At 37.0% G+C, this 24,279-nt stretch overlaps 1 protein-coding gene across 29 annotated transcripts in view; it reads left to right on the plus strand.

Annotated features, from left to right (window-relative positions):
• TTN (titin) overlaps window positions 1-24,279 on the plus strand; it is a 302,099-nt gene that overhangs the window by 195,126 nt on the left and 82,694 nt on the right. For all 29 annotated transcript variants that reach the window (XM_063933349.1, XM_063933371.1, XM_063933359.1 and 26 more), the window contains 42 exons: window positions 657-783; window positions 890-1,153; window positions 1,440-1,706; window positions 3,362-3,625; window positions 3,716-3,855; window positions 3,974-4,100; window positions 5,810-6,076; window positions 6,336-6,602; window positions 6,724-6,990; window positions 7,084-7,223; window positions 8,225-8,351; window positions 9,578-9,720; window positions 10,896-11,019; window positions 11,099-11,365; window positions 11,650-11,747; window positions 11,893-12,061; window positions 12,331-12,597; window positions 12,701-12,970; window positions 13,502-13,780; window positions 13,869-14,277; window positions 14,377-14,501; window positions 14,591-14,857; window positions 15,481-15,750; window positions 15,838-16,140; window positions 16,239-16,541; window positions 16,630-16,817; window positions 18,190-18,304; window positions 18,415-18,699; window positions 18,784-18,935; window positions 19,530-19,677; window positions 19,899-20,076; window positions 20,167-20,288; window positions 20,376-20,663; window positions 21,095-21,391; window positions 21,493-21,679; window positions 21,794-21,909; window positions 22,016-22,315; window positions 22,619-22,918; window positions 23,071-23,176; window positions 23,270-23,466; window positions 23,551-23,856; window positions 23,954-24,232. In XM_063933349.1, the coding sequence (XP_063789419.1) occupies window positions 657-783; window positions 890-1,153; window positions 1,440-1,706; window positions 3,362-3,625; window positions 3,716-3,855; window positions 3,974-4,100; window positions 5,810-6,076; window positions 6,336-6,602; window positions 6,724-6,990; window positions 7,084-7,223; window positions 8,225-8,351; window positions 9,578-9,720; window positions 10,896-11,019; window positions 11,099-11,365; window positions 11,650-11,747; window positions 11,893-12,061; window positions 12,331-12,597; window positions 12,701-12,970; window positions 13,502-13,780; window positions 13,869-14,277; window positions 14,377-14,501; window positions 14,591-14,857; window positions 15,481-15,750; window positions 15,838-16,140; window positions 16,239-16,541; window positions 16,630-16,817; window positions 18,190-18,304; window positions 18,415-18,699; window positions 18,784-18,935; window positions 19,530-19,677; window positions 19,899-20,076; window positions 20,167-20,288; window positions 20,376-20,663; window positions 21,095-21,391; window positions 21,493-21,679; window positions 21,794-21,909; window positions 22,016-22,315; window positions 22,619-22,918; window positions 23,071-23,176; window positions 23,270-23,466; window positions 23,551-23,856; window positions 23,954-24,232 (9,115 nt within the window). The remainder of the gene's footprint in view (window positions 1-656; window positions 784-889; window positions 1,154-1,439; window positions 1,707-3,361; window positions 3,626-3,715; window positions 3,856-3,973; window positions 4,101-5,809; window positions 6,077-6,335; window positions 6,603-6,723; window positions 6,991-7,083; window positions 7,224-8,224; window positions 8,352-9,577; window positions 9,721-10,895; window positions 11,020-11,098; window positions 11,366-11,649; window positions 11,748-11,892; window positions 12,062-12,330; window positions 12,598-12,700; window positions 12,971-13,501; window positions 13,781-13,868; window positions 14,278-14,376; window positions 14,502-14,590; window positions 14,858-15,480; window positions 15,751-15,837; window positions 16,141-16,238; window positions 16,542-16,629; window positions 16,818-18,189; window positions 18,305-18,414; window positions 18,700-18,783; window positions 18,936-19,529; window positions 19,678-19,898; window positions 20,077-20,166; window positions 20,289-20,375; window positions 20,664-21,094; window positions 21,392-21,492; window positions 21,680-21,793; window positions 21,910-22,015; window positions 22,316-22,618; window positions 22,919-23,070; window positions 23,177-23,269; window positions 23,467-23,550; window positions 23,857-23,953; window positions 24,233-24,279) is intronic.

Consider the following 24,279-nt stretch of genomic DNA (forward strand, 5'->3'; position numbering starts at 1 on the left):
AATACTAAACTAAAGGTACATAAATGTTTTGAGGCATAGCTCTATAAAAACAGATGCCCACAGTGCCAGATAGTTAAACGGTTAAAATTATTAAAATAGGCACATATGTTACATTGGGCCTTATTCTGATTTGGAAGTAAAACAATGAAAAAGCCAGTAAAGGTTCACCCTGGCAAAATCATGCTGCACTGCAGGTGGGGCAGATGTCAAATGTACACAGAGATTTTCATTTAGGGGGGGTGTGTCCAAACTGAAATCTAAATTGCAGTGTAAAAATACATGTAACATTTGTGTGCTACATGTAAAAGCAGCCAGTATTTACCCTGCACAGAAAACTATAATTGGATGTTCTTCCTGTGCATTTCAACATTCTTTGTGTCAGATACAGTTACTTGCTTTTTTTGCTTTTTTCCAAATCAGAAAAAGGCCCACTGTACAGTAAACAGAAACATTACACATTTCTGCCATTGCAAGAGGCATGAAATTAAAATACATCACAACTAGTAATACTACAAAATACTGTTTAAGTTCTATGTAGTTGCCAAATTGTGAATCAATGTACAGTAACTGAACCACAAAATGTAAAATAACTACTAAAATAGATGTAGAGACAAAAGTCCATGCGTTCTGTACTTATAATGCCAATTGTTTTCTAGACATGTGAAATCAGATCTGAAGGAGGAAAGCGTTTCCTTACCCTCCACAAAGTCAAGGTTGATCAGGCTGGAGAAATTCTATTCCAAGCTTTGAATGCACTGACCTCAGCCATTCTTACTGTAAAAGGTATGTTTGATTTTATGGGATTTTGATTCATCTTTTGGTTGCTTACCTGTCCAACCATTGGTAACATTTCTTTGCTTATCTTTTACAAACAACCTTCTGTCTCCAGAAATTGAGCTTGACTTTGCTGTGCCTCTAAAAGATGTTACAGTACCAGAGAAGCGCCAGGCTAGATTTGAATGTGCTCTCACCCGAGAAGCAAATGTCATTTGGTCAAAAGGCCCAGATATCATCAAGGCCGGAGACAAATTTGACATTATTGCAGATGGAAAGAAGCACATCCTAGTCATTAATGATTCTGCTTTTGAGGATGAAGGAGAATACACTGCTGAAGTTGAAGGCAAAAAGACATCTGCCAAGCTCACTGTTGAAGGCAAGTCGATCATAATAGTAGCGATGGGCACACATCTTGCACTAACTTAATAGTCCACATTGGGCAAAATACAAGTACACAAATATTTAATTGACACCATTATTTTGGTGTTTGTGTAAACTTTCCAAACCAACAGTGACTTATTTTAAGTCTTGCTGGAGCTGTAGCAATGTGAAACCTGTTGCCCCATCTCTACATATTAATACTATGGTGCTCTAAACATACAGTGGATTGTTAGTCAAAAGCAGGTTACACAGTGTGTTAATTAGAGATACTTCTGTTGCAGGCATCAGACTTAAGTTTATTTCACCACTTAAAGATCAAACCGTTAAAGAAGGAGAAACTGCTAACTTTGAGTTTGAGCTTTCACATGAGAATATGCCAGTTACCTGGTATAGAAATGACAAGAAACTTCACACAAGTAGAACCATTCTTATCTCTGAAGAGGGCAAAGTTCACCGGCTGGAAATCAGAGAAGTGACACTAGATGACATCTCCCAGATTAAAGCAGAAGTTAAAGGTCTACATACAACAGCAAAACTGAAAGTATTAGGTATGGAATATATGTAGCATGACAGTTGCGCAATTGTTATCGTCATCTGTACAGCTATATAATAATAATAATTATTATTATTATTGTTACTACACAAGCACAGCGTCCTTGCTACTGAATCTAGCTATGGCGATCCACCTGAGAGTCCATGTCTGCTCACTTTTTGGCTCAGTAAAGCGTTTTCTTTTGCTTTCTTTCTACCTTCCTCTTTGATACTCTTCGTACTATGCTCCACTGCACAAACGCTAACTTAATTAGCATACAGTAGGCTAAGCTTTTTAGGTTTCTATGGATAAACATTGACTTGCTACTATAAAATTCATGAAGATGGATATGCTATTGACACAGCTTTTTAAAAAAAATGCCACCATACCTTTGCTCATCAGTGGGATAATCTAAATATTTTCCACTAAAAGGCCATCCTACTCAATTCTTACTTTTTATTCTTGTCTTAGTAATGTCCCTTCGTGTTGTATTTTACTTACAAATACTTGAAATAAAATCTTCCTGCGTATATGCTTATAATAATATGCTAATGTGCCCTTATTCCATTTCACTAATTTGTAACCCCTAACATATTTAGTATATATATTTATATATATATATGCCTAACTGCTTTCTAGCAATTAAACCATTGCAAATAATCAGGTGCATCCTGAATATGCTAAAAAAAAAATAATTCTATTTTGTATTTGCCTTTACTAAAAACAACACACAACTTATATTGGCATTATGCATATGTAATTTACCACCGCTATCCTTGCTATCTGTGCTGTATTCAGCCTTTTTTATTTTTAGTAGTATCTAATTCACATTTTAAAATCTTTATTTATTCTCATTAATCTAACTGAGCTCTATTGACAGACTAGACCTAACTGAGAACTTTAACTCATACTGTCTGTTATTTACATGCAGTACATACTGTTTTTGTCTTTCTGTAAATGTACTGTAATGTAAGTTCATAAAAACAGAAGCTTTTTACTCTTTATGTCCTCTATGTGTTATAACTTTATTTTTATGTGTGTGTGTGTATATATGGGTGTCTTATTTCCTTGTTTTGTATGTTTACAAATCTTATTTGGGTTTTTCTTATTTGTCTTTGTTTGTTATTTGTACATTTTACAGGAGTTGTATGTTTATGTATATGTCTTGCTTTTTCAAAAATTTATGTTTGCTGTTTATTTTTTTTTTAAATTTAGTTTAATTTTAAATGGTCACTGTTTTATTCACATTGTATGTATGTTTGTAGTTAAGACAATATATTGTTTCCTATGTGTGGTGTTATATACAGGTTGAGAATCCCTTATCCAAAATTCAAAATCACACATTTTTTGTTCCCCTACTGAGATAATGACACATATATATGTATATTACATTATATCTCTATATAATATATCTATATATACACATAATATATAATATAGAAGTCATTATCTCAGTAGGGGACCCAAAAATGTGGGATTTTGAATTTTGGATAAGGGATACTCAATCTGTATATGTATGTTTGCCTGTTATTTGTTTCATGTCTATATGTATACCTATATCCTGTTTTGTGTTTTTATTGTAAACAGCTAAAGGTGACATGCCTGGTGGCGTGTTACCTCTGCACACGTTTTTATATGCCATGCTGATTGTTTTGGGTAATCTGTTTACAGAGGCTGATCCATATTTCACTGTAAAACTGCAAGACTACACTGCAGTAGAAAAGGATGACGTCACCCTTGAGTGTGAACTCAGCAAAGATGTACCAGTGAAGTGGTTTAAAGATGGCCAAGAAATTAAGGCCTCAAAGACTGTAACTATTAAGACTGATGGCAAACGCAGAATTCTGAAGATTAAGAAAGTTGAAGAAAAAGATAAAGGGGAATATGAATGTGACTGTGGAACAGATAAAACTAAATCAAATGTGAACATTGAAGGTACCAGCTGAAAAAAAGTGTTTAGACTTAGTACAACTGCTTTACCAATCAAATGAAATACATTATAACATATTTAATTTGTGTTTTTAGCTCGCATTATAAAAGTAGAGCGCCCCTTGTATGGAGTGGAGGTGTTTGAAGGTGAAACAGCACGATTTGAAGTTGAAATCTCAGAAGCTGATGTTCATGCTCAGTGGAAACTTAAAGGAGAAATATTATCTCCTTCACCCGTAAGACGATTGATTGATTGATTGATTGATTGATTAATTGATTAATTTATTAATTAATATATTATTTAAGAATGTATTTCAAATTCCCCAACTGATATTTTTTTTGTGTGCAAAAAAGGACTGTGAAATCATAGAGGATGGAAAGAAACACGTCCTCATACTCTATAACTGCAAACTGGACATGACCGGGGAGATTTCTTTCCAGGCTGCCAATGCCAAAAATGCAGCTAATCTCAAAGTGAAAGGTAATATTATTATTATTATTATTATTATTATTATTATTATTATGAGCTTTTATTTATATGGTGCCAAAAGGGATCTGCAGTGCTTAATCACAGAGTACATAAACAAATAAGAAAGACAAGAAAACAGTGACTTACAGTTCAGAGTTAGAAAGACAAGGAAAACCACATGAAGGGAACGAGGCCCTGCTCATGAGAGCTTACATTTTAAAGGGGAGGGGTAGACAGACAGGTGACAAAAAAAAGTGTAGACAGTAAGCATGGGACAGAGGTCTTAGGATGACAGTTTACTGGGTTTGGTGAAGAGTGGGTCTTGAGAGTCAATTTGAAGTCTTGTAGAGAGGTGGAGAGTCTGAGGGGGAGAGGTAGAGAATTCCAGAGAAGCACATACAAAATCTTGGAGGTAGAAGGGGGAGGAGGTAATTAGTAGGCTGGAGATGCGGCATACATTAGCGGAGAGAAAAGGATGAGCAGGAGTGTAAAGGAAATAAGGTCTGAGATGTAAATGGGAGAGGAGTGGGTGATGTCTTTGTAAGTGAGTGTGAGAAGCTTGAATTGGAAGGGGTGCCAATGAAGGCCAGGGAGCCAGAAGAGAGAGGAGATGGTTAGTGAAGACCAGATCAAGTAAACTACCATTCACATGGGAGGGCAAGAAAGTCCACTGGGTGGGAAAGACCAAGGAAAGATGTGAAGTTAAGGAGTTTAGAGGCAGGGGATATTGATTGGGATGTTAAAATCACCTAAGATAATGGAGGGATAATGGCAGGGATAAAGCGGGTGTAGTGTTGGTGTGGGCTACTAAGCTAAAAGGGGAAACTGCAGGAAAAGGGCAGGGAGGGAGTATAATGTGATGTGGATGGAGGTGAGGTGACATGGAAAGGAGGGAGCAGGGCTGAGTGGTAGGGTGGTAGGCCCATGGTGGGGAAGAGGTGACTGAAAGTGGGGTAACAGGAAAGGATAGGAAAGGAAGCAGAGGGGTGGATGGAAAACATAGGAGAGAATAGACGTAGGAGACTAGGGGAGAAGGGTAGAGGTAAGAGGGGGCAAAATAAAGGATTACGTAGACAGGTTTATATTAGAATAATGCAGGGGCACAGGGTGGGGTAGAGTACTAGTTACTGAGGCTTGTTGTAGGGTCCAGCAGAGGCCAGGACTACACTGCTAAATGTCCCCATGTGGCCACCGGCACCCCCTGTGCAGCCGAAGTGGCACCGGGGAAACTATGTCCCCCAGATTTGTTCATGCCCCCTTGCACCTCAGCCTGTGGCTGCTCTCAGCAGAACGGTATTAATGCAACCAGCATTTGCTGTTTACCATATACAGTTGATAATAATTTCACCAAACAGACCTACATTAAAAACCAATGTAAATTGAGTTCTTAAAGTGTTGCAGGTGTTATAATACATAATACTTGAAAATTAGTATGTATTGCTATCTGTGTTAGTATAGTATAAAGTTAAGTAATAAAACATATAGTACACACAGTCCCAATAGGTAGAATGCTGCACAACCACAGGCATGTTCTTAAGCCAAGTGGCATATTGCACCTGCAATATTTAGCATGGCCCAGTCTCACTGCTCATCAAATGGATATTTTTGTACTTGCAAATCTTTCTATAGATTTATAATTTAATGGGCTAATTAGCTAATATTGTTCTGAATTTAAAATAAATATACCCTGTATAACTAATTAATTTTGTCTTGTCTTATAGAACTTCCACTCATCTTTATCACCCCACTCAGTGATGTCAAGGTGTATGAAAAAGATGAAGCACGATTTGAATGTGAGACTTCTAGGTTGCCTAAGACATTCCGTTGGCTAAAAGGAACCCAAGATCTCCAGGGAGATGACAAGTATGAACTTGTTGCTGAAGGCACAAGACATGCCCTGGTTATAAAGTCAGTTGCCTTTGAAGATGAAGCTAAATACATGTTTGAGGCAGAAGATAAGAGAACTAGTGGCAAACTTATCATTGAAGGTTTGTTGCTTTTTGAATTTCCTTGGTTGTATTAGTTACAAATTATGAAAATAAAAGTGTGTTTGTGTTTTTGGAAATTGCTCAATGAAATCAAAATTGTATTACAGATAATTGTTGTCTGTAAATTAGCATCAATCAATTTATCATAAAACTGGATGAAAACATTTGACTTTACGGCAGATCTATGTAAATGTACATTCTTTTCACACAAACAGCATGCTTTTAAAGACTATTAATTAATATTTAATTTGTGTTAAAGGTATTCGTCTCGAATTTGTAACACCACTCAAAGATGTGACAGTTAAAGAACAAGAAACAGCTGAATTCACTGTTGAGCTATCTCATGACAACATTCAGGTTAGCTGGTTCAAAAATGACCAGCGCCTACATCCCAGCAAGCTGGTGACAATGCACGATGATGGCAAATTCCACACTATTAAATTCAAAGACGTCACTCTGGATGATACTTCTCTAATTAAAGTCGAGGCCATGGGAAAAACAAATGAAGCAAAACTTACTGTGCTAGGTAAGTTTTGACTATGGAACCCAAAAAACACAGATTTGCACTTCACTCGAAACAAACAAATACATGTATACAATAATTAACAATAATGTTGGCATTACGTAATAATGTCTCTAACTTGCAGAGGGAGACCCATACTTTACAACAAAACTCCAGGATTACACCGCTGTGGAAAAAGATGAAGTTGTCTTGCATTGTGAGATCAGCAAATCCAAAGCACCGGTGAAATGGCTCAAGGACGGACAGGAGATAATCCCCTCCAAGAACATAATCATTAAAACCGATGGAAAGAAACGCATTCTCACAATCAAGAAAGCTTCAAAGAAGGATATTGGTGAATACACTTGTGACTGTGGAACAGACCAAACCACTGCCAAGCTCAACATTGAAGGTGAAATTTATCAGCCAACTCTTGTTTTTTGGAATTTTGGACACTGATCAAATATTTTAACTACCTACTTTTTTAAAATTCTTTATGTCATAGAACGTGATATCAAGGTTGTCCGCCCCCTGTACAGTGTGGAGGTTATAGAAACGGAAACTGCACGTTTTGAGACTGAAATATCAGAAGAGGATGTACATGCTAACTGGAAACTGAAAGGAGATGCATTACATTCTTCTCCAGTAAGTACTGCTAACAAATACCGATTTTTCGTTGATAGTATACATGTGCTATTGGGTTTTAGGCGTTGAACATTAATATTGTTTGTGTCACGCATTTCATAGTTTACTCCAATTTGAAGCTGTATACTGCAGCTTCAAATGCTTATACACATTAGATCTATATATCTGCAAAAACAAAATTGTTTAATTGTATTGGATATACAGTATGATGATGCATATTTTAGACATTGCTTTATGCTTTTTCTCTGGATAGGCCATAAGCGAACTAAATTTGCAGATTGTACTAAATATGGCTACCCAACCAGAACCATCAATAAAATGACATACTACATGTCATTGGTTCTACCATCTGACATCAGACCACATTCCAAGATATTGCATTTGAGAGGCATACTACACATGAATAAAAGTCATATGAGAGAAGATAAGAAGGCTATAAGATAGAGGCAAAAACAATGGAACTGTGCTAAAGAGTTAAGGATGTCTGGAGTTAATGACCATGGGGGTAATTCAGAGTTGATTACAGCAGCAAATTTGTTAGCAGTAGGGCAAAACCATGTGCACTGCAGGTGTGGCAGATGTAACATTTGCAGAGAGAGTTAGATTTGGGTGTGTTATTTTGTTTCTGTGCAGGGTAAATACTGGCTGCTTTATTTTTACACTGCAATTTAGATTTCCGTTTGAACACACCCCACCCAAATCTAACTCTTTCTGCACATGTTATATCTGCCCCCCCCCCCCCCCTGCAGTGCACATGGTTTTGCCCATCTGCTAACAAATTCACTGCTACGATCAACTCTGAATAAGACCCCATGTGTTGAAGTGAAAATAGAATTTATGGAAATAAAATAAGATTCGTTTAGTGTTTAGGTTAAGATACTGTAACTTTAGTTTCTTAGTATATTCTCAGTCAAATAAATAATCTATGAAGCCTATTTTTCAAATGTGCCGAAAGTGGGTAGTAATCTAAATTGTAATAATTATTTTTATTTTTACTTAAGGACTGTGAAATTAAGGAAGAGGGCAAAAAGCACTTCCTTATCCTATATAACGTGCAGATGGACCAAGCCGGCGGGGTCGATTTCCAAGCAGCCAATGCAAAATCCAGTGCACATCTCAAAGTGAAAGGTACAACCTTACATTAACTAAATAGCATTGCTTGTAGAATCTCAACCTACTTGTTTACCATTTCACATTAATAATATTTAATATGTTCATATGGCAAAAGCAGGGCATTACTTTAATGGGCGCAGGGTGTATGGTGCACACAGATCCCTGAGTCAAGGGGGGTTTATGCCACTCACTCTGCACCAATTGAATTTACTTATCTTATGGATGCCAGTTCCATTTTTCTAGTGCTTTCCTCAGAAATATATTGCCAGTGGCGTATTTCTGAAGATTAGTACAATGTCTTGCAGGAGTAATCTTAACGTAGGACCCCTCTAGTCGTGAAATGCCCTTGGGCAGAAAACCCATATTATCCAACATTTCATAATTCTTGTATAAATTATAAAAAAAATGTTTTTAGATGAGGGTAGTGGCACCATGTATAATTTAAAAACTATTATTTTCAAATTAAAAAAATATATATTCTGGTCTGAACAGATAGCAATAGAGATAATTTCCAATCATATGTCATGCTGTCATAAAAAGCAACATATTTTTAGATGATGGCAGCAGCACCATGTATAATTTAAAAAACACTTTTTTTCCAAATGTAAATATATATATTCCTGTCTGAGCAGATAGCAAATACAGAGAATGCCCAATCATATGTAATACTGTCATAAAATAACATATTTTTCATCTACAACACAGTATATTGTATTACTTAACATAAAGAATCAACTAATTAATTGCTGTGAAATTGTTGAGTCATCATGGATAGCAAGGATGCTTCTGTAATAAATTGTTATGAAAGAGGATCGTTACAAAGAAAGACTTGCTGTGTTGGCATGTTAACTGCTGATAGAGAGAGCATCATGGTTACAATTCTAGAAAGTGCCAAGAGATTGATGGACAGCATCAGATAAGGTAGCCAGGTGCCAGCTGTCCCTGTCCAATAGCTACTTGGCTATTTTAAAAGGGTATGCCATATGTAGCAAGTGCTTGATTGGTGGGTGAACAGATGCTACACACATACAGTATATTGCTGACTCTGTTCAATGTAAGGAAACACCATATGCAAATTGGGAAAGGATCCACCCCTCAGTAGTCACTTTGGAAGACCTTAAATAGTTTCAGTGCAGTGCTCTGCATCCTGGAGGAAAGCCACAATGGAAATAGGAGGGTGAGGGCCTTAGCTTTACGTGGCGGAAGGGATTAATGGAATATGTCTTCTTCTGTTGGAAAAGCCCGAGTAATTGGCCTGCTAAGGCCCCTAAAAGACGTGACTGTAACAGCTGGGGAATCAGCCACTTTCGAGTGTGAGCTCTCTTATGAAGGGATCCCCGTGGAGTGGTTCCTCAATGGTCAAAAGCTGGAACCAAGTGATAAGGTAAGGACTTATAAAGCTCATAAATTTATATAATAAAATACATATTTACACCCTTTTACTTACTGAAACAATAATATTTTAAATACATGTAGGACTTTTTTAATATTATTATTATTATTATTATTATTATTATTATACACTCATCAATATAAACAATCTGCATATTTTGATGTTTTGGTGGATTTTCTATTTTCTTAATGCTCAAGAATATATAGTTAGCTTCAAAGAGGCAAGTATTCATGATGAGTTATGTTGAATAAAATTAAATCCTTGATTAGTTTTTCATTCACTTGATAGCTGTAGTAAAGAATTGTGCATATATGGGGATTTGCAAGCTTAAAATTCCATTTCAGGCAATTGACAGCATAACTTTGTGGACAGATTTGTACTCCAGGTCCTCTCGTCTGCTATTTATAACTTAACTTCAAGTGCTCCTTTTACATTTCAAGATATCAGAGATCTGTGTCCTTTAACATTATCCCAACTTGACTATACTTCAGTAGCAGCCTTTTTTAAAACATTTCTTTATAATGCAACAACATTGTATAACTATGTACAATGGTATTTTTTTACGTTTCATTTTAAAGAAATGTTATCTATGTAGTGACCAAACACTGGGCAATATGTGTGTGTATGTATGTATGTATATATATATATATATATATATATGTATATATATGTATATATACATACATACACACATACACACACACACACACACACACACACACATATAACTCATTTCTAATGATAGTGTTGGCTGTCAGACTTTTTTTAAAATAAAAATTCTTAATTATTTTTATACATTAAATATAGTTAATATAAATATGCTTTACTGTACTGTATGTTAGCATTTCTTAAATGTAATACACAAAGGTTTTGTTTTAACTGCAGCGCATGTCAGCAAATCAGTATTTTAAATGTTGTGTAAAAAAAGTTGATATACTACAAATTTAGCAGTCATTAGTGTTGAATATTATAAGCCAAAGTATCCTACTATGGAAACATGGATTTTCTATGTGTGCAGAGATCACTTCACCAATACCATAAAAAGAAATTGATCACATTTTATTTTTCTGCACTGATTTGGTTTTTATGCAACTCTAAAAGAAACTTAAAAAAATGATACTATAATGGAGATTTTGGACCAATGTACCAATTTATTGAATTGCTAGATTGTCACACGTGCTGAAGGAAGAGTTCACACAATTACCCTCAGGGACTTGCAAATACCAGATGCCGGAGAAGTAAAACTCACTGCAAAGGACTTTAAGACCGAGGCCAACTTGATTGTAAAAGGTAAAGTGATAATTTCAAATCTTTCTATTTTAACATATGAAAAAGTGGAACACTTTCTAACAGATATTTCATCTTGTAGAACCTCCAATTGAATTTACTAAGCCTCTTGAAGACCAAACAGTAGAAGAGGAAGCTACTGCAGTTCTCGAGTGTGAGGTGTCTAGAGAAAATGCTGAGATTAACTGGTTTAAGAATGGACAAGAAATCCACAAGACAAAGAAATATGACATTGTCGCAGATGGCAGAGTCAGAAAACTTATCATTCATGGCTGCACACCAGATGACATACGAACATATACATGTGATGCCAAGGATTTCAAGACATCTGCATTCTTGAATGTAGAGCGTAAGTTGTTTTCTATGGGGGTAGGGATGGATAAGTTAAGTTTATTATAATATACCTACATACGAACAATTCATTGTTCATTATCCAAATGCAGTACTCATTTAAAGAGCATACAGTATATTATTATTATTATTATTATTATTATTATTATTATTATTGTGTTAGCAGCCTTGAACTTTGTATTAGAAGTTTAAATATCATTGGTTAATGAGTCACAAAACATAATTTACTTCACAAATATTGATTTAGAACTGAAAAAACTAAAAACATTTTTTTTTATACAGCTCCATTTGTGGAATTCACCAAACCTCTCACTGACCTTGAAGTTAAAGAGAAGGAAACCGCTCGGTTTGAGTGTGAAATTTCCCGTGAAAGTGCCAAGGTATGTTTGCTTACACTGTCCTGTTGATCTCTCATCTTTAGCATTTGTTTTACTATTAACCACTTGCTGCTTTTATATTATTTACCATAACTAGTGTCTTTTATTTGCCTTGCCCACTTTGACCGCTTTTTATTTCAAAATCCAGGTTCGCTGGTTCAAAGATGGAATTGAAATTCGCAAGGGCAAAAAATATGATATTATTTCTAAAGGAGTCACACGAGCCTTAGTAGTGAACAAATGTGTATTTGATGATGAAGCAGAGTATGTATGCGAGTCAAAAATGGCCAGAACCTCTGGACTGCTTACAGTCATCGGTAAGGAAATAAAGGAACAAAATCTTAGCCAAGCCTAAATACATTAGAGTACTACCCTAGCACATAACATGATTTCCATTTCCACTTTATGTGATTCTCCCTCACCTACATTGTTTCTCCCTACTTGAAAACAATATTACCTATCAATATTTAATAATTGAATGGAATTATAATCAAATGTAATATATTATCTACAATCATGTATTTTTACATGTTTATGATTATGAAGCTTAATCTAACAACATGCATTGTGTTTTATTGAATTGCAGAGGAAGAAGCTATTTTCACTAAAAATCTCCCTAATATTGAAGCATCTGAATCAGAATCTGTGAAACTAGTCTGTGAAGTCTCAAAGGCCAGTGCTGATGTTGCTTGGTTTAAAGGGGACGATGAGTTGCCCGATGGTGGAAGGTATGAACATATTGCTGAAGGTAGAAAGAGGATTTTGATAATTCATAACATCCACTTGGATGATGCTGGTGAATACAACTGCAGACTGCCAACTTCACGGACAACAGGCAAACTTGCAATAAAAGGTAATTTATCGCATTGCAATGCAAGTTTCATGAGAAGTGACTTTTAGTGTCAAGGCTGGTCATATCATATTATTATCTAATGAGATATTGTTTCACTTTTTAGAACTTGCTGCAGAGTTTATCTCTAGACCACAGAATCTTGAAGTACTGGAAGGGGAAAAAGCAGAATTCATCTGCTCTGTTTCAAAAGAAGCATTTGAAGTTCAGTGGCTAAAGAGTGACACAGTCCTTGAGTCGGGTGATAAGTATGACATCCTTTCTGATGGCAAGAAAAGAATTCTTGTTGTTAAGGATTCGGTGCCTAAGGAAGATGATGGAGCCTATGCTGTCATGATTGGGCAATCCAGAGCACAAGCAGAACTAACAGTAATTGGTACGTTGTTACAAAATATGCATGACAAGTTCACATTCTAATTGTTGTTTGATATTGTATCAAATTTTTAATAATTCTAAATGCATTTACAGTAATTATAGAAACAATTTTGTAATAGGTAACTGTAAACAACTGTGTACTAAACATTTCATTTGTAAATGTCTAACCTGACTTTAAATGATGAGGAACATTCTGAATATGCTGTGTTTTAAATAGCCAAATTTTGTTTTACCATACAGTAACCTCAGTTATTTTAAGATGTATATTGATTATAGAACTGTTGCTATAGCTGTACAGGATAAATTTGCAGATTTGTTTTCATGTGGCTTTTAAATGCAATATATAAATTGTTAAATGGGCTATAATAATACTAAAAATGCTTAAATATATGCAATGCATTCAATGATTACCAAAACCGACCCTAAGTCATGTAGCTTTGAGATGCAATATATAAATTGTTATATAGGCTACAATAATGTTAAAAATGCATCCGGTGAATGTTAACTGAAATTGAGAAATGTTGAATTGCAGAGAGACTTAGGATCATAACACCTGTTAAGGACCAAACTGTTAAAGAAGGACAAGAACTTGTCTTTAACTGTGAAGTCAACACAGAAGGGGCCAAAGCCAAGTGGTTCAAGAATGATGAAGGAATATTTGATAGTCCAAAATATGTGATGGTGCACAAAGACTTGGTATACACTCTTCGAATCAGAGAGGCTCAGCTAGATGACCAAGCCACCTACACTGTATCCCTGGCAAACCACAGGGGTGAAACTGCCAAGTCTGCTGCCTCTTTAACAGTACAAGGTAAGTAGCTGGAATACAACATTTTATTTTAGTTTCCATTACATCATATGGCAAGAATTTGTGAATGATTTTATATTGTTACTTGCAGAAGAAGACTTGAGGATTGTCGAGCCTATTGAAGATATTGAGACAATGGAAAAGAAGTCAGTCACTTTCTGCTGCAAAGTCAATCGTCCAAATGCAACAGTCATGTGGATGAAGAATGGCCAAGAAGTTGTTCTAGACAGAAGAGTCCTGTATAAGGTTGACAAATACAAACATTCTCTAATTATCAAGGACTGTGGATTTGTTGATGAAGGAGAATACACTGTCATTGCTGGACAAGACAGAGCTGTAGCAGAGCTTTTGATCACAGAAGCTCCAGCAGATTTTGTTCAGCATCTGCAAGACCAAACTGTCATTGAATTTGAGGATGCTGTTTTTACTTGTCAGCTCTCCAAAGAGAAAGCGTCAGTAAAATGGTACAGAAATGGTCGTGAACTTAGGGAGAACAAAAAGTAAGAAACTTATATTAATATTATTATTGATATAACTTTTTTTTAGCATCTCGGTTGTGATCCCCGTTTTATTAACATTTTTCATGGGTTTATTTTAAGATATCAATTTGAGAAAGATGGAAGCCTCCACAGACTTATTATTAAAGACTGCAGACCAGAAGATGAATGCGAATATTCTTGCGGAGTAGATGAGAGAAAATCTAGGGCAAGACTTTTTGTTGAAGGTAATGAAAAAAAAATCATTGTATTCTTGACTGTAGGCTGTAAGTGTCATTTACATACTTTATATATAAATTCTTAATTTCCATTTTAGAAATTCCTATTGAGATTATCAGACCACCACTTGATGCCTATGAAGCTCCAGGTTCAGATGTCATCTTTGAGGCTGAGTTGAATAAGGATAGAGTGGAAGTCAAGTGGTTGAGAAACAACATGATTATTGTCCAGGGAGACAAACATCAAATGATGAGCGAAGGCAAAGTCCACAGACTGCAAGTGTGTGAAATCAGACCCCGTGATCAAGGGGAATACAGATTTATCGCCAAGGATAAAGAAGCTAGAGCAAAACTTGAATTAGCAGGTACAGTATGTTTTTTATATGGAAGCATTTCACACACTACATTGTGCTTATTTTGTAACCAATTATATTGATAATTTTTTCATGTTTCTAATGCCCTTTCTACCAAGAGAAAAACATATAACAGCATCACAATAAATAACTTATGAGAAGGTTGAATTGTAATAAAATATTTATTTATTTATTTATTAACAGTTTCTTATATGGTGCAACAAATTCTGTTGCGCTTTACAACTGGAAGCAACATTGACTAAATAAAACTGGGTAATAATAGACATGGAGGTGGGAAGGCCCTGCTCGCAAGCTTACAATCTCTACTGAAATAGGCATTGATACACAAGGATATGTGTTATCTATAGCATAATGGTCCATCAGATTGCAAAGGTTCTTGGTGGGATGTATGATGTGGTCATATGTAATGATATGTAAATATCATTACATTCAATCTGATTGTCATGTTTATATTATTTTATTCAGCATTTGAGTTAATTTTCAATTTAATAAATAATATATAGTGTACACATGCTCATTCTAGAAATGTCATCTAAATAAATTAACAAAATATTATTAACTGCATGAAGTATTATGAACAGTAATTTTAATGTTCGCCAACTTGTTTTTGACAGCTGTACCAAAGATCAAGACAGCAGACCAGAACATTGTGATCGATGCTGGGAAACCACTTACAATGTCTGTGCCATATGATGCTTATCCAAAAGCCGAAGCTGAATGGCGCAGGGAAGATGAAACTTTACCTGAAATGCACGTTGATACCACCGCAACTGCCACAAGCTTCAGAATTCCTGAAACAAAGAAAGCTGATAAGGGGCAATACACAATCATACTGCAAAACAAACATGGCAAGGCAGAGGCACATATCAACTTAGATGTTATTGGTAAGTTATTCCTATCAGTGCAACCAATAATAACACAAATTGCTTTAATCTAGTAGTCAGTAACTAACAGCAAAAAAATTATTTCAGATGTCCCTGGACCTGTCAGAAACCTAGAGGTTATTGATACATATGATGGAGAAGTCAGTCTTGCTTGGGAAGAACCAGAGACTGATGGTGGTAGTAAAATCACTGGCTACATTATAGAAAGAAGAGATATTAAGCGTAAGACTTGGGTCCTGGTCACTGACCATGCTGATAGCTGTGAATTTACCGTCACTGGACTCCAGAAAGGAGGTGTGGAATACCTCTTCCGTGTAAGTGCAAAGAACAGAGTAGGTGCTGGTGAACCAGTGGAAACAGACAAACCTGTTGAAGCAAAGAACAAGTTTGGTGAGTATTACATAAAAGCTGCAATATTCATAATAGATACTATATTCTAGTTTATGTTGTACAAAATGATCTAATATGAACCAATACCTTTGCTACAGATGTTCCAGGACCTCCTTTGAATGTAGATGTTTGTAATGTCAATCGCTTTGGTGCATCACTGACCTGGGAACCACCAGAGTATGATGGTGGATCTGAAATAACTGCATACATTATTGAGCTGCGTGACAGAGCTTCCATCAAATGGGACACTGCCATGATCACCAAACCAGATGAGCTTGGAACCACCCTCAATGATGTTGTGGAGAACAAGGAATACATTTTCAGGGTCAGAGCTGAAAACCAAGCTGGAGTTGGCAAGCCAAGTGCTGCTACACGCTCTATAATGATCAGAGATCCAATTGGTAGGCAGTTGCTCCTGGTTGTTGTGTTCTTAACACTCTAAAATTCTGTATGGATAATAACTAACATTATGTGCACTTTCCTTCTTAGATAAACCAAGCCCTCCGATCAACCTTACCCATTCTCAACAAACCAAGTCATCTGTTCAGCTTACATGGGAACCTCCTCTGCAGGATGGAGGAAGCCCAGTATTAGGCTATATTATTGAAAGATGTGAAGAGGGTACAGACAAATGGATTCGCTGCAACATGAGACTTGCTCCTGATCTTACATACAAGGTAAATTCAGAATCAGACTCTGTAGAAAATATCTCTAGTAAATGCCAATCAGTAGCGGATCTTGCCACAGGCAAGCAGGATTTTTGCCCGGGGCGCCGCTGACCCAAGGGCGCTGCAGTGGCAAGATCCGCTACTGGTGCCAGTGCCATGCATGATGATGTCATCGTGCACCGCACAGCATCGTGGAAATGGCCATAGATGCTAGAGGTCACAATTGACCTCTAGTGTCTGTGCGGTGCTATGGGAGAGACGTCATGACGTCTCTCCCATAGATCCGAGGAGCGGTGCCGGCGGCCGGAGACGGAGGGCAGTAGCGGTTAGGAGGCAGGAGCGGGGATGGTGAATATTTATTTAATTTTTGGGTAAGTGGTGCTACTAGCAGCACAGCTATATGGGGCATATTGGGGGCACAGCTACAGGGGGCACAACTACTGAGGGCACACTACTGGGGGCACAACTGCTGAGGGCACAGCTACAGGGAGCACAGTACTGGGGGTGCAACTACAGAGGACACAGCTACAGGGGGCACAGTATTGGGGGCACAACTACTGAGGGCACAGTACTGAGTGCAGTTACAGGGGGCATTACTGTGACCACACCCCTTCCCCATGAAGCCACGCCCCTATTTTCGACACACGTCTATGGCGCGCACTAACCCTGTTTTGCCTTGGGGGTGGGGGGATGCCACAGGACACTTTCTCCCTGGGCGCCACAAGGTCTAGAACCGGCCCTGTTGCCAATATAAAGCACAAAACAAATTATAATTCTAGGTCAGTAGGTCTGAAAAGCTTTTTAGTCGAGTTGTAGTGAACATTTAGTAAAGCTTCTAAAAATTTAAAGTGGAGTTGTTTTCCACATCAACCAATTACATTCTCGCTATCATTTTTCTAGAATGTCTAAGGTGAATGATGAATGATAGCAAAAATGTGATGGTTGCTAGCACCTCCACTTCTGTTTAGGAGCTTTAGTAAATCTTGCACACAGTAATTATTCAATTTATTTTTTTACAAATTCCAAATATTTAAATATTATAAATTAAACAAGAAACATGAAACTAATAAAAGCAAAGCTCAATTATATTATTAAGAATATATTGTTTTAAATATACCTCTACATGCCTGTGAACACAGATGGGTGTTTTCCCACACACGTGTTCTAGGGTACCACCTGAGAGTGGTTACTTAATGCAAAAAAAATAGGAAATTTAATTCTGTCTAATAAAGTAATATGTTCCAGGCTGTAATATGCACACTTGTTAATTGTAACTTTAATTTAGGCAGTTTGATTTTGAGTCATCTAAAAAAATTTCACCAGAAATTTTATTATAATACTCATTAACTTATCTATTATCCTGCTTTATTGATTGCATCAGGTGACTGGTTTGAAGGCTGGAGCAAACTATTATTATAGAGTCTCTGCAGAAAATGCAGCTGGCATTTCAGACCCTACTGAAAGCCTTGGACCTCTTACAGCAGATGACCCTCACAGTGAGTATTTAACTGGTGTTCCAGTATTTATTTTTTAAATCTACTGGATATTAAAGCTTGCATATATTTACAAACAGTGTAAAATGCTTTCATTTGTTTCCTCTCTACAGCTCCACCTACCATGGACTTAAGGGCTTTCAAAGATGGCCTTGAAGTGATTGTTCCTGAACCTCTTAAAATACATGTACCTATTACTGGCTACCCAACTCCAACTGCAGTATGGTCAGTAAATGATACAGTCTTGGAAAGCAATGACCGTGTTAAAATAGACACCACTGCGACCTTTACAGAGCTTGTTATTTCTCCAAGTGAACGTCCTGATAAAGGAATTTACACATTAGAGCTTAAAAATACTGTGGTATCAGTGTCTGGAGAAATTGATGTCAATGTTATTGGTAAGTGCAAATAATTCTATCTAAAGTTGTGTTGATAGATATAGATTTTTTTCTTTGTAATAAATTTATCTGAAAATGTCTTAGCTCGGCCAAGTGCTCCAAGAGAGCTGAAAATTGGGAACCTCACAAGAAGCACTGTTAACATGTCTTGGGAAGCACCTGAGAATGATGGTGGCAGCCCGCTGACTGGATATCTTATTGAAAAACGAGAAGTCAACCGCAAGACCTGGGCAAGGGTGTGTAATAGCTCTACTGCAGTTTACAATTTTAATTATATTGATAGCTTAGTTTGCATGCTATGGACCTAAGTTCTATGAAAATGCCTTCAGCGCTGCAAATGTGTATGCAGCAGCTGTGCAAAAATATGCTAATGTCGCAGCTGCTTGGATTTGTATTAAGATGCCCACTTGCAGCTCTGCTAATTCCAGCAGCTGCGTAAAAAGATGCAGCATCCATCAAAGATCAGTCAATCATCAAAGTTTTCAGCATGCACAGGAAGACACTGGAAACACTGCAGCTGCCTGTGGGATTGCAGTCACAGCATTAACCACATCCCCCCACAACGATTGAAACATGACTGCATTTTTGCCAACACTTCCAGTAACCTCCTCCAAATGCTCCATGCCTGTCAGTAATTTTGCAAATAAACCCTCTCTGGGTTCACATCACAAAACCAATGTAACACATGTGCAATGAGACTTACTGTAACATAACCCAAGCTACATTTTAAACTCAAAAGACATGAAGATATTTCGGTTATGGATTATGTTTTACAGATATTGGATTTGAAAGACAGCTTGATATACTAAGTTGTTGTTTTTTTGTTACAGGTTATAGAAAATGTCATTGACCAAGAGTTCACAGTATCTGACCTTATCCAAGGTAAAGAATATCTCTTCAGGGTTTCAGCTTGCAACAAGTGTGGACCAGGAGAACCTGCATACATTGACGAGCCAGTGAACATGTCTGCACCAGCAAGTAGGTTACAATTAATTGTATTATATGATAATATATTCTACCCCAAACTGTGTAAGTTAGTTTTGCAAATACAAAGTTTAATATAATGCATTAAAAGCATATGTTCCCCTAGCCTGTATTTCCACTGGGAAGTGGCAGTAAAGAGAGAGCATGATTCCTCTGACATTTGGCAGCACCTGTATTCTGCTAAACCATTAGCTGATTTTCTGCTCTTATTACAGCTGTTCCCGACCCACCTGAAAATGTTAAATGGAGAGATCCAACTGCCAAAGGAATTTTCCTGACATGGGAGCCACCTAAATATGATGGTGGTTCACGCATTAAGGGTTATCTTGTAGAGAAATGCCAGCGTGGTACAGACAAATGGGAAATTTGTGGTGATTCTGTTACAGAAACAAAGTAAGTGTGATTTGTGGTTTCAATTTGCAACACTGATAAGCATCCAATTTATATTTTGTCTACTAACATGGAAAACACTCTTCTTTCTAGGTTCCAAGTAGACAATCTCACTGAAGGCCAGTGGTATGCATATCGTGTAAAAGCACTCAATAGACTTGGTGCCAGTAAACCAAGCAAGCCAACAGATGACATCTTGGCTACAGATCCCAAAGGTATGCAGTATTCTAGTATTAGATAGTTACTGATGAAAATGTGAATGCCTCAGATGTTTATACCTATATTTGATTTGATAATTACAGAGGCACCAGAAATTATCCTGGATGTGAAATTGATAGCTGGCATTACAGTGAAGGCTGGAACCAAAATTGAATTACCAGCTACCATTATTGGAAAACCAGAGCCTAAGGTTACATGGAACAAAGCAGACTCCCTTCTAAGAGTTGACAAGCGGATAACTATTGAGTCCAAACCTGGACATTCTACGGTTACAATTGCAGACAGCACAAGAAGCGACTCTGGAACCTACATTATTCAAGCTGTGAATACCTCTGGCAGGGCTACAGCAGTTGTTGAAGTTAATGTTTTAGGTATGACATTCTGTTATTGAAAAAAAAACAAGCTAAATCATACACCAGTAAACTTTTCTACTAAGAACACTCAATCTTATAAAAAAAATATATATACATAATTTTTGTAATCATTAACATTTCCTTTCAACAGAGCCCATTCAGTAGATATGCAGATGTACCCACGCTCATCGTGGCTACATCTAGCTGGAATGTGCACTCCCGGCGTGTCTAGATGCACCCGCACCTAGCCATGCCTTTTTCCACCCCATACACTATCCATGGGGCACGGGCACAACTAAGATGCATGCGCATGTGCGTGTGAGTTACGGCAAATGAGCTGCATTCATGCCTAGATGTAGCCATGATAGCGTGGCTACGTCTGTATGGTTTGTGGTTTACAGCACTCTTATTATGATTCACTTTAATATTTTATCTGTTTATGTACACAGATAAACCTGGACCTCCAGCTGCATTTGACATTTCTGAGATTACCAATGAATCTTGTGTACTGACCTGGAATCCTCCAAGGGATGATGGTGGTTCAAAGATTACCAACTATATTCTGGAACAGTCAGCTGGTGACAGTAAAATCTGGAACAAACTGTCATCAACAATCAAAGAAACACGATTCAAGGCTTCAAAACTAACTCCTCTTAAAGAGTATATCTTCAGAGTCAGTGCTGAAAATATGTATGGCATTGGAGAACCAGTCCAGTCAATCTCAATGATTGCCAAGTATTCATTTGGTATGAAAGTACTGATATTGCTTTTGCTATGTCTCAACTTAAGCTCTGATCTGTGGAACCTCTGATGTCTTACAATACTTCTTGTTGATTCTGTTTTGCAGATCCACCAGGTCCACCAACTCGCCTTGAACCTTCTGACATAACTAAGGACTCAGTGACCTTGTCCTGGAATGAACCAGATGAAGATGGTGGAAGTCCAATTACTGGATATTGGATTGAAAGACTGGATCCTGAATCTGGAAAATGGGTCAGATGCAACAAGATTCCTGTGAAAGATCCTACATACAGGTAAGCACTTCAAATGAAAAGGCATTCTAGTAGTTACCTTTAGTGTAATTGAAATCAATAAAAATGTATGCACAAAAATATCTGTAAATAATTGCATGTTCTATTATTTGACAGAGTCAAAGGACTAACCAACAAAAAGAAGTACCAGTTCCGTGTTTTGGCAGAAAATTTAGCTGGCCCTGGAAAGCCAAGTAGAGAGACTGAACCCATCTTAATAAAAGATCCAATTGGTACATTTCATTTTATGTTGTCAAATGAAATTAGTCAGATTTATATAGTATATTTTATACAGTTTTAGTATATATTTTAATTTACATTTCTTTGCTTGTATTCTAGATCCACCATGGGCTCCAGGCAAACCAACTGTTAAAGATGTTGCTAAAACATCTGCATTCCTGAACTGGTTGAAACCAGAGCATGATGGTGGTGCCAAGATTGAGTCCTATGTCATTGAGCTGTTGAAGACTGGAACTGATGAATGGGTTAGAGTTGCAGATGGCATTCCAACTACAGAACACTTCTTGAAAGGTCTAATGGAGAAGCAAGAATACTCATTTAGAGTAAGAGCAGTAAACAAGGCTGGAGAAAGTGAACCTAGTGAACCAAGTGATCCAGTGCTCTGCAAGGAGAGACTGAGTAAGTTTTGCCTAGTTTTCATTACCATTTACTGTATATACGAGTATGACTAGACCAAACCCACAATAGAATTGCATTATAATGGTGTTTATAGTTTATGATTACACTAACAATTTTAAGCTATGCTATATGCATAACTCTGCAATGTAAACTATGCCTCAGATTCAAGATAGAGTCTCCAGCAGTCTTTAAGTTTAATTATTTCCCAACTAGTACTCTTAACCATGCATCCGATTACTTATAAAATGCATTTAATTTTAAATGAATGCCTATGGTGCTAATGATGTGTGCTTTATATTTTAGATCCTCCTTCACCACCCCGCTGGCTTGAGGTTATCAATATAACTAAAAATACAGCAGATCTCAAATGGACTGTCCCTGAAAGAGATGGAGGCTCTCCAATTACCAACTACATTGTTGAAAAAAGGGATGTAAGACGCAAAGGCTGGCAGACAGTGGATACCACAGTAAAGGACATCAAATGTTCAGTAACACCACTCTCTGAAGGTTCCTTATATGTGTTCCGCGTTGCTGCTGAGAATGCTGTGGGACAAAGTGACTATTGTGAGCTGGAAGATTCAGTGTTGGCCAAGGATACTTTCAGTAAGCTCTATTACATTTTATAATACAGCATAGCAAAGCAAACTTTGAGTTGTAATTATATTCACTGCTTGAATTCTTAAGCAAAAGTGTTTGCAAACCTTAATATACAGTTTCCCAATATATGGCTTCTTAACATTTCAATTGCATTTTAGCTACCCCTGGACCACCATACGCCCTTACAGTGGTTGATGTAACAAAGAGACATGTAGAATTAAAATGGGAAGCCCCCAAAAATGATGGTGGAAGGCCCATTCAAAGGTTAGTCATGAAAATGCACAGGTTTAGATCTTGTTTTGTAAAATTGTTAAGCTACATTGCAGTACTTACTTTTCACCATTATTAAACCAACAGATATGTAATTGAAAAGAAAGAAAAAATGGGCACACGTTGGGTGAAGGCTGGAAGGACATCTGGACCAGATTGTCAATACAGAGTAACCGATGTTATTGAGGGAACAGAGGTTCAATTCCAGGTTCGTGCAGAAAACGAAGCTGGTGTTGGTCATCCAAGTGAACCTACAGATCTGTTGGCCATTGAAGACCCTACAAGTAAGTAAAACCTCAAGAGGCAAACTTAAACACTTTGCAGAAGAATTTCAGAAGAATTTCTAAACTGTCTCCATTTATTTGAAGGTCCCCCTTCACCTCCTCTTGAGTTACATGTTACTGATGCCAGCAGAAACCATATCTCTATTGCTTGGAAGCCTCCAGAGAGGAATGGTGGTAGCCCTATTATTGGATATCATGTTGAAGCATGTCAACCAGGCACTGATAAGTGGATGAGAATAAATTCTCGACCAATTAAAGACCTGAAGTACAAAACTGAAGAAGGCATTATTCCTGATAAAGAGTATGTGCTCCGTGTTAGAGCTGTCAATGCCATTGGCACTAGTGATCCATCTGAAATTTCAGAGAATGTGTTTGCTAAGGATCCTGACAGTGAGTATTTTTTTATTCACATTACATAAAATCAAAATGCAGTGGAATCCTACCATTAAATTATATCTATGTTTTTTCATTTTTATTTTCCATACAGGTAATCCAACAATTGATCTGAAAACTCATGACATTGTTGTTATAGAAGGAGAAAAACTTACTATTCCTGTGCCATTTAGAGCTGTTCCAACACCAACCATTAACTGGCATAAGGATGGAAAGGAAATAAAAATTGCTGACAGAGTATCATCCAAGAGTGACTACACATCTGCTACTCTAGATGTTTCTAATGTTGTACATGCAGATGCCGGAGTCTATACTATCACATTGGAAAATAAAATAGGATCAACCACAGGCTCAGTTAATGTTAAAGTTATAGGTAACTACTTTCAACTTATACATAGTATTTTGTGTCATTGATGGTAA

Source organism: Pseudophryne corroboree, chromosome 7 (genome assembly GCF_028390025.1).
Source record: "Pseudophryne corroboree isolate aPseCor3 chromosome 7, aPseCor3.hap2, whole genome shotgun sequence".
NCBI lineage: Eukaryota > Metazoa > Chordata > Amphibia > Anura > Myobatrachidae > Pseudophryne > Pseudophryne corroboree.